Genomic DNA, 10,073 nt, shown 5'->3' with positions numbered 1-10,073 from the left:
CTTCACTGCTCACAGCAACCTCCAACTCCTGGGCTCAAGCGAGTCTCCTGCCTCAGCCTCCCAAGTAGCTGGGACCACAGGCGCCCGCCACAACACCTGGCTATTTTTTGGTTGCAGCTGTCGTTGTTTGGCGGGCCTGGGCTTCATCTGAACCCACCACCTTAGGCATATGTGGCTGGCGCCTTAGCCACTTGAGCCACAGGTGCTGAGCCCACATTTTTATTTCTAACCTCGACTTCTTTCCTGGGCTCAGGACTGGAATGCCTAGCTGTTTTCTTGTTTCTTCTTCTACTTGGATGTCTCAGGGACATCACAGATTTAATATATCCTCTTCCTACCCTGATGCTTTCCCAGCCTTTTCTATCTCAACAGATGGCATCATCACCCACTCATTGTTCAAACGAAACCCCAGAGGTCATCCTAAATTCCTTCATAATCCCTCTCAGCCTCTATTTCCCTCTCAAGATCCAAACTACCACCAGTAAGCAAATCTCTGTTTTTTTTTAAACTGGCCAGGTGTGAATATATATTCTTTGATATATTTGATATATATTGTTTAGCAAGCTAAAACATTTATAAAGACAAAAAGTATTACTAGGTTTATAATGTAAAAGCAGTCTGTTACTCCATGCTAAATCCTTACTGCCCAAAATAAGCACTCTCAACTCCTTAATTATTTCTTCTGTTATTTACTTATATATTAAAAATATTATTATTATTATATATTTTTTTGCAGTTTTTGGCTAGGGCTGGGCTTGAACCTGCCACCTCTGGTATATGGGGCTGGCGCCCTACTCTTTGAGCCACAGGTGCCACCTCTATTTTTAATGTATGTGTGTATATATAGGAATTTCTTGATTTTTCATTGTTTGGTATTATCTATTGACTTTTAACTATGGAAATATGGTTTTAGCTCTCTTATTTCCTCCCCAACAAATGCATTCACTTATCCTTTCCCAACTTCCTATATAGCTTTTATGTTGTTGTTTTTGGAGACAAGTACTTACTGTTGCCTAGGCTGGAGTATAGCTGCAGCCTTGACCTACTGAGCTCAAGTGATGCTTCTACCTCAGCCTACCAAAGTGTTGGGATTATAGGTATGAGCATGCCCAGCCCTCCTATATAACTTTATTGCAGTTGTTTGTTTAAAATCTAAAATCACTATTCATTGGTATGTTAGTCCGTTCAGGCTGCTATAGCAAAATACCATAGACTAGGTAGCTTATAAACAATAGCAATGATTTCTTACAGTTCTAGAGGCTGGAAAGTCCAAGATCAAGGTGTTGGTAGTTTCAGTGTCTGTTGAGGGCCCACTTTCTGGTCCAATAACAGCATCTTCTTGCTGTGTTCTCACTTGGTGGAAAGGGCAAGGGATCTCTTTGGGGTCTCTTTCATAAGGGTGTCAGACCCATTTGTAAGGGCTCTACTCTCATGAACAAATCACCTCCCAGAGACCCTAGCTCCAAATACTGTCACTTTGGGGGTTAGGATTTCAATGTAAGAATTTTGAATTTTGGAAGTTATAAACACTTATACCATAGCAAGTATTTATATTAGTATTACCAAATAAATATCATTCATAGCTAATCCATATAATTATGAATTATGATATACTTCTTTTATTCTCTTTTGTTTCCTTTGGAGTTAATATTTGCTATTTTTTTTATTATGTTGAGAATTAAATACATTTTTCAAAATTTAAAATAAATTACAGATTTATAGGAAATTTAGAAAACTGTATGGAGGGGTCCTGTCAGTATCCTTGAGGTACAGAGGTTACAGAGTTTAGCGGACCCATGTACCCTTTATCCAGTTTCCCCAATGGTAACATTTTATTGGTATATACAGTATAAGCCCCATAGTTGACCACCTCTTCACATTGACCACCTCCTTATGTTGACCTAATTTTCATAGACCAGACATGCACCACATGGACTTATCAGTACAAGTAGGCCTAATTCCTTATGCTGACCACTTCTGTATGTTGACTGGTTTATTATAGTCCCTTGGGTGGTCATTTTACAGAGGTTCTACTGTAATTATAGTACAATATCAAAACTGGGAAATTGACATTGGCAAGATCCACAGACCTTATTCAAATGTCACCAGTCCTCTGTTTTAAGCCTGAAAATATCATAAAGTCACCACTTCTTTTTGACCATTACAACTTTTGTCCAATTGCCATTATCTATTCTAGGACAATTGTAATATTGTCCTAATTTCCTGCTTATGCTGTTATTCTCTGATGATCTGTTCCCACAGAGCAGCAATAGGGATCTTCCAAAAACATGATTAGATCACATCCTTGAATATTTCCCCTAATCCTAACCCAAACTCTTCACCATGCCCTCAAGGCCCTTATTGAATCTGACTCTTGCCTACCTCTTCAGTAACATCTCCAGACACTCCTGTGGACCCTTACTGTTCCTCTGCCCGGGTGAACTTCCTGCCATTCTTCCCATGGCTGACTTTGTCTTATCTTTCAGGCCTCAGCTGAAAGGACACTTCAGCCCTAGGGTGTCCTAGGGCTATTAAAAGCCCTCCCAGATTGAGGAGAGGAGAGCCGATGACCTTCATATCTCACCAGGACTCTGAGAGACTCTAGTTTCAACACATTCTCACCAGTGACTAGGTGAGGATACAATTTATTCTTGACTTGGGGTTTGTTTCTTGTACATATAAAAGCAGACATGCCTGTCACAGCATGGAAGTTGTACATTCGAAGAGGAGGTGGACGTTGACACTGAGGGGGCTGAAGGAGGACCCTGACACTGTGGATTTCTTGGTTGGCCAGTGGAAGACCCCACGCCTCCCCGGGGAAACCCTTGGGCTTCCCCAGGGAGGCCCAGGTGTCAGACGCAGATAATGCCTGTCTCAGTGGACAATCTGATCCAGAAATGGGGCTGTGGAGAGGGGCCTCTGTTGCTCTTGAGCAAGAATTCATGCCCTTAGATGGCTGAGGGTGACAGAGGAGAGAGGTGAGGACCGGGGGCGGGGCGGATGGAGTGAGGCCTGGGAGTGTACAGGGACCCATGTCCCCACTGACATCCCATGGCCTCCACAAGACCTGCCTAGAGAGGGACTGCTGGCTGCTAAGCCTGCTGCTGAAAGCCTGTAGCACCCCAGCCACATGAGACTTTTCTGGGTAGTTTATCTTTTTGTTGTTTAAACAAAAAATTAAAACTCATTATTTTCTTTCAAAAGGACATACATGAAAATATTAACAGTAGCTATCCTCTTTGGGCTTTGAGAATATGGGTGACTTATTTTTTCTATATTCCTATTCCTTTTTGTTTTGAGCAATAATAATAATGCAAAAAAAGTAACATTCACATTGCCAAATAAGAATATGTCTATTATAGAAGGCTTTGACTCTGAGGTTCAGTATGGAGTCAGCAGTTAACTTCTTCTTATTTTTTCCCAAAGTTTTAAAAAAATAGACAACTAATATTTATAAATAAAAATAAAAGATAATTTCAGAAAACAGATCATGCCAAATCTTATAGACAACAGAAAAAGAAGAAATACTTCAAAATCATTCTATTTTGGGGGGTCGTTTATCTTCTGAGGTTTGATGGCCTATTTCCCCTTCTCCTTTCTTAAAGTTTGTGGTCCTCTCGTGGCCTCAGTGGCTTCTTAAGCTAACTCTGCCCCTTCTGGGCCTCAGGTTCTGTCCCCCAAATGTGTCTGTGGAGGGCAGCTTCTCCCCAGCACCCTTCTAAGAGTGTGGCTACTAAACTCTTGAGGGGAACGGTGCCAGTATGTGATAAAGACCCCCATGGGAGATGCCATGCAGGTGCCAGAGGCTTTTTGCACGTGGCCTCCCAGCTCCTCCCAGAAAGACCTCCAAGCTTTAACTCCTACTACTGTAAGAATGGGGTTCTGGTGCTTCTCTGGCATTTGATTCCCCTTCCTCCACAGTGGCTCTTCTCAGCAACACTCTTCCTGGGCACGGTGGAACAAGGGACCTGTGTCTCTCCCACTGGAGAGCTCTGTGTTGGCTGTACTGCGCTAAAGGGCCATGGGCCTCCCAGTCTGGAATGTGGGCAGCTTCTCCCCCCGTGGGCTTCTCCTGCCTTGTCTGGGCATGGGAGCTACAGGGGCTGCTGGGAAGGGAGGCAGCAGGAAGAGTGGGAGCCAGTGGCATAAATTTAGATCGGGGGCCTTTAAGAAAAATGCTCAGAAGAATCATCCTACCCAGTGCTAAATACCAAATGAGTCAGCCTCTGGACAGCCCTCCCTTTCCCCCCAATTCCCTGGCAAAGCAAAGAAGTCTGGCTACAGGTTACCTCACTCCCCAGCAGTAATTGGAAGCCATAGCTGCCCTGTGAACCTGTCCTAGCCTCCAATCCCAGGTGACCCGTGATGCACGTTCACACTTTAGGGGAGCAGCCAGGGATGGAACTCAGGGTTCCCATCCTACTCCTTGAAGGGACAGTGTTCGTTCTCAGTTTTTCCTTTGGCTGATGCTTTTGGATTTAAGAAATAATGCCTTGGAGACACAGACATCGCCTGTCTCTGTCCTTTTGGTAGCACATGACTTCAGGTGGCATTTCTGAGAAACAACCAAAGCTGAGGCGAAAAAAACAGACCCCACCCCTCAGCGCCTGGTCACACAAAGCCGCTTGCATGTTCCAGGGCCAGGGGGCTCAGCCCACATGCTGGCCGGTGTCTGTCATTCCAGGCAGGTGAGTCAGCAGACGTGGAATATTCATTTATCTGGGCAAATGGGTCATGTTAGTTTCATTCTGGAAAAGCCAGCAATGCAGTGGTTTGCCCCTGGGGTGGGGTAGCACTTTGGACCTCCTGTCCATGGAGACACCTGGCTAAGGGGGACAGGCAGGCCTGGGCACTGCCGGGGGAGGGAAGCAGGAATGGACACAAGGACAGAGTCCAGAGGCTTAGATTTATTGTGCAGTTTTCTTTTTCCTCAATGAGATGCCATAAGCCATGGTGGCACTACACACAGTCACAGGACAGGCAGAGCTGCCGGGTAGGGAGCCAGGGGTTGGGAAAACCATCACCCAAGGAGTGTCCTGCTCCTGGGTCTCACATCACGACTGCCTCAGGCCCCCCCCAGAGGTCACTGAGAAGGCAAGGCCTGTGGGGCAGGGGGTAGCTGAGGGGCTCAGGCTAGCTCTGACGGTGAGGGAAGACCAACTCCCTCGGAAGGTTAGACCAGACTCCCTGTGGCTCTGGGACTCTACCCTACCTGACTTCTGGAAGCTCTTGCGCTCTCAGACAGCCTGGGAGGGGCTTGGCCTTCTGTGCGGCCCTCTCACTGCTGGTGGGGGCAGTGAGGGACAGCTGGCTCACACTTTCAGCTTCCTCGGGAAGGGAGGAGTGAGGGACCCTCACCTTCTACCCCCTTCTCCAGCCCCCCACTGACGCAGATCCTCTGGCTGAATCTGAATCTTCTTTGGGGGGGGAATCTGAATCTTCTCTGGGGTGTGCCCCGGGCCAAGGTCCCCAGGGGGCTTCCCCAGTGGTAAGACAGGGCTTTTTCACTGTGGCTGAGAATGTTCCTGCAGGCACTCAGCTCTCTCCCTCCCCAGATGGACCACAGATGTTGGTGGTGCCCTCATGTTTGTGGTCTTCAGGCGCCAGCACTGCGTACTGGGGGTGATTTCACCACAGACCATGTCTGTGCTAGGCCGGACACGTCCCACACCTCCCATCCAGGTCAGGCCTCTGGTCCCACTAGGCAAGGATGACCCTCTATCCCACTACCCCTTACATGCTTTCACTCTCCACCAGGTCCCCAGCCCTGGCTTCCCTTTATACAAACTCCCAAAGGAAAGGAAGGATAAACCCTAAATAAACCAGATAGAAGCAGCTCTGGAACAGAGTACAAAAAGATAGCCAGGGGTGTGCGGAGAGGGTTAGGTAGCAGTGGGAGGTGGGTAGATAATGGCATGCAGCAGTGGGACTCCTGATACGAGGTGGGGTCCCCATTTCTCCCCGAGGTGTGTGAGGTATAGGGGGGTGGTCAGCTGACTCAGAGAAGTAGGATCTCTGCACTGGGATGTGCGCCTTCCCATATCCTCCACGGGCCCCAGCAGTCACAGGGAAATGAAATCCGTGGCTTGGAGGAGGGAGAGGGAGAGCAGGAGCAGCAGCAGCCACGAGGTGTTCTGAGCCAGCAGGCTTATGCCGTCACACTTGACTAGTTTGTCTGTGGAGAGAGAATGGGGTAGGGGAGCAAGATGGGAATGAAGAGGGACCAGGACTCAGGCAGACACGGGGCCAGAGCAAGTCCCTTTGGGTGTCAGTTGCAACCAGGACTAGCTTGGTCTGAGAGAACCAGCCATCTTCCCCATTTGCAGGTTACTGAGCCCTCATCATCTTAAGGAAACCTCACTAAAACTCGTCACAAGGAGACTGTGGGTGAGGGAGGTGGTGTCATCTTTGCTTTCCAGGTGGGGAAAAGGAGCACTGGGTAGGCCGAGTGACTTGCCTGCAGTCATGCGGAAGCATTTACTATACCACTCTGCCTGGCTGGCTGGCCCTGAGTGCTTCCTTCCATTCACACAGAAGGCCTTGTATCCCCAGGAGACGAGGCAGCAGTTGGGAGAGGGTGAGGGGGCTACGGGGCCACTCTTTGCTTGGGGCCAGCCTAGTAAGCTGCCTGCTGTCCTCCCAGCACTTGGCCTCTTTGGGGTCTTGCCTCACCTCTGAGCACAGAGACATTCTGGGAGGAGACGGAGGAGGGCTGGCCAGAGACACGGAGTTCACATGTGTAGACCCCCTCGTCCTTGGTGGTGAAGGCGGATAAGTAGAGGACCTTGAGGTTGTACTTGCTGGTTAAGTTGGTTCGGGAGCGGTATGTGTGCTCAGGCACTCCCACGGTGCCAAAGAGCACGTGCTTCTTTGTCTCACGGGTCAGGCTGAACTCGTACTGGATGGGCATGTTGGTGGTATTCTCATAGCGGCAGTCCAGACGAAGGCTCTGGTCTGCCAGGCAGGCTGTTAGGCTGGTCACCTTCTGCCCTCGGGAGACCTGCAAAACTGGAACCAGGAGTGCCCCTTCCGAGTCAGGGGAGATCTACAGAGCAGGGGGCCTCCCACCCACATAGAGAAGAGATGGGCCTGGCCAGCGAGGGCACAGGGCTCTCTGCTGTGTGAATGGCTTTTCCTATGCCAACCATCCCAGCCTATCTCCCCACCTGCAGACTCCAGCCTCCCTCCCTAGTCTGCTCCAGCCCTGAGTCCTGTCGATGTGTTTCAAGGGCAAGAGATCTTGGGAATTCAACACAGGTTCCTGGTTCCCATTTGGACAGTTCCATTCAGTAATGTGGGGCAACACTCAGCAAATTGTTTCCAGAAACCACCTAGATCAGCGAGGTGGACTGGCTGACGCTGGGATGAAAAAGAGCCTTTTGTCCCTCAGTCACCTTCACTTTTCTGAGGCCATTAGGCAGAAGCTAGCTAAAGGAAGAAAGCCTGGGTACCTGGATCCCAGCCCCACCTCTTGCCCAGTACCTGTCAACAGGAGAGCGATACCAATGGCTGGGTGCATGGTGCCGGGGTCTCCTGGACCTGGGGTGGGAACAGGATGGGAATCAGTTAAGAGGTAGGCAGGCATGCCCACACTTACTGCCAGAGCTGGGGGTGCCAGGAACACATGGCTATGGTAGACATCTCAGCCCCTCTGTCTACCCTTGTCTCCCCACTTCTTACTAGAATGTGATATTGCCACTGGCTCTCCCCCTTAGGGAAAGTGTGGGAGGAAGAAAAACATACCCCATAACGGCCAGTGTCTGTGCTTAGCTGTGGAGCACTACTAGCTGGTGACTTAAGTGACTTTCCTACTTTCTCCTCTGCTTACCTAGGAATGTAAGACCCATCAGGGCAGAAACTTCTTATTTAAACTTTTTTTAAACTGTGGCAAATACAAATAACATTTACTACCCTTAACCCTGTAAGTATTACATTCAGCTTGTTCAGCAGTGCTGAGTGCATTCCCATTGCTGTGCAGCCAATCTCCAGAATTCTTTTTATCTCTCAAAACTAAAACTCTATACCATTAAACAACCCCCCTCCCCCCAATCTGGGGATTTCCTGTTTCTTGTTTAGAAGAAAATCCCCAGTGATCAGCACAGTCCTTGGCATAAAAAATGTGCTCCAAAGTACTGTGAGTGAATGAATGAGTTCTCCTGAACCTTCCATACCCACAGGGTTATGATGGTGATTAAGAAAACAACAAACATCTGGCACTGACTGCTCCATAGCAAGTGGTACACAGATGTGAAGGGTTAGGGAGGGTGGCTAAGGATGCTCCCAGATCAGCCTGTTCTGGGCACAAGCTAAGGGTGTTCCTGAATGTGTGTGAGAGAAAGTGACTGCTCTCCCGTTGCACAAGGATGCTTCTAAATGTCATCTCTCTGGAGTTCTGGGGCTGCTGTTTTCCAGTCCATTTTCAATAGCGTTCCTGCCTAGGCTCTCTGCTTTGTCTTTTTTTTTTTTTTTATGGCCTCGGCTGGACCAACATCCTGGTGAGGTGACACAGAGCAAATAGTCCAGTCTGTCAGTAGCACTGCAAGCCTGAGAGAGGCCACAGGACGGGCGTGCGCCTGCGAGTGTGCGCAGGGCCCTGCCTGGGTTGCACGCGCCCGGATGCGCAGCGCGCCACCGGACAAGTTCAGGGTCCTCAGCGCTCAACCCTCAGGGCGGGTGAGGATAAGGTCCGGGGGCTGCGCGGGGGTGGAGGGAGGGAGCTGCTAGTACGAGCCAGATCCCAAGGCGCGCTGCTGTGGAGGAAAGGAGAGGGGTGGCGTCTGGCTTTGATTCGAGGACGCTGGCCTACGGAGGAGAGGTGCAGGCTTGGGATCTAGGAGGGGAAGGGGGAGCGGCGGCCAGAACGAGAAAGGGGGGAATAGGTCTGCGGCTGGAGGGGACAGTAGAGCCAAAGGCGGGGGTAGAGAGCTGTTGGGAAGCTGTAGTCTGTGTTCATTACTCCGCCCTGTGTCTTCACGGTCCAGACCCAGAGAAGCTGCGCTTCTCTGCTCCCTCTCTGCTCCAGCTTCTCCCCGCGAGCCCCACCCTTATCTATTTCCATATTCCAATCCTCTGCTTTCCCAGCTGAGGTCCCCTTCCCCCTCACACATCATCCTTTCTCAGTTCTCCCCTCCTCCGTCGGCCTGTCTTCTACCCAGTCCCCGCCCGTGGCACTGCGGTTTCCTTTTCCTCCGGTGCTCCCAGCTTGCCAAGAGGTCACTGGGCAGAGGTTCCCTCCAGTTAGCCATCCTCAGTCCTCCCCCCTCAATATCACCTGCAGTCCCCATCCCCCACCTTTGGGCTTTGGGACCGTCTGGAGGGGGAGCAGAACCAAAGGCAGTGCTTTGCGCCCTCCCTCCCGGTTCTTCTCCAGCGCCCTGGCCTCAGAAAACCGTCCCCCAATAGGTGAAAGCTCGGGAGCTCCTCTCCCCAAAGGCCAGGCGCAGTGAGTGGCGCAGCCCTTGCCCAGCAGGAGGGTCCCACTCCCGCCCCTGCCTGTGAAGCAGGATTCCCCCGCTCCCCCAGCCCCCAAGATCTGTGCAGCTGCTTCCCACGGCCCTCGGACCGTTTCCCGAAGCCTCAGGTTGGGAGGGCTTTCAGGGGTGCCGGACGGCTATCCCTGCGCCCGGGGTCCCGCCCTGGCTCCAGCTCCCACCTCGATTTAGGTCCTCCGCTGCTGCAGCCTCCTCCTGGACTCGCCGCCACCTCCAGTTGCTGTACCTCACTTGGTGCCCGCAGTTTTCACCAGGGGTGGAGGAGAGGGGGAGCGGGGAGGGCAGGGGACTCAGCCAATCAGAGGCGGAGCCGGGAGAGAGGCTGGCGGGTGAAGGGAGGAGGCGGTCCCCTGTTAGTGTGGGAGGGTGGGGTGTTGCGGCAGAAGGGGACCTCACCCTGAAGCTGGCAGGCCTGGCCAGGAACTGAAGGATTCAGGAGGAGGATTCGAAAGCGCAGACAGAGATCTGGGTGGAAACGCAAGCCACCTGCCCAGCGCGGAAAATGATTACTCAGCTTTTACGTCTGTAACCCTTTCTTCTTGAGAAGTCTGGGAAACCAAAGTGTGAGGGGTGCAGGTTGGA

At 50.8% G+C, this 10,073-nt stretch overlaps 1 protein-coding gene across 1 annotated transcript; it reads right to left on the bottom strand.

Moving 5' to 3' along the window:
- Positions 1 to 4,887: 4,887 nt before the first annotated feature.
- Positions 4,888 to 9,806, bottom strand: THY1 (Thy-1 cell surface antigen). Its single transcript, XM_012809595.2, has 4 exons — positions 9,653 to 9,806; positions 7,483 to 7,539; positions 6,673 to 7,008; positions 4,888 to 6,175 (listed from the first exon to the last, which is right to left on the bottom strand). Exons 2-4 carry the CDS (start codon positions 7,517 to 7,519, stop codon positions 6,063 to 6,065), a joined length of 486 nt encoding a protein of 161 aa, XP_012665049.1. The 5' UTR covers positions 7,520 to 7,539; positions 9,653 to 9,806; the 3' UTR covers positions 4,888 to 6,062.
- Between the last annotated feature and the right edge of the window lie 267 nt (positions 9,807 to 10,073).

The sequence above is a fragment of the Otolemur garnettii genome, unplaced genomic scaffold (assembly GCF_000181295.1).
Source record: "Otolemur garnettii isolate 467f Iridium unplaced genomic scaffold, OtoGar3 scaffold00108, whole genome shotgun sequence".
In the NCBI taxonomy this organism is placed as follows: Eukaryota; Metazoa; Chordata; class Mammalia; order Primates; family Galagidae; genus Otolemur; species Otolemur garnettii.
Note: the sequence above shows the minus strand (reverse complement) of the source record. Positions and strands in the feature narration are given on the sequence as shown.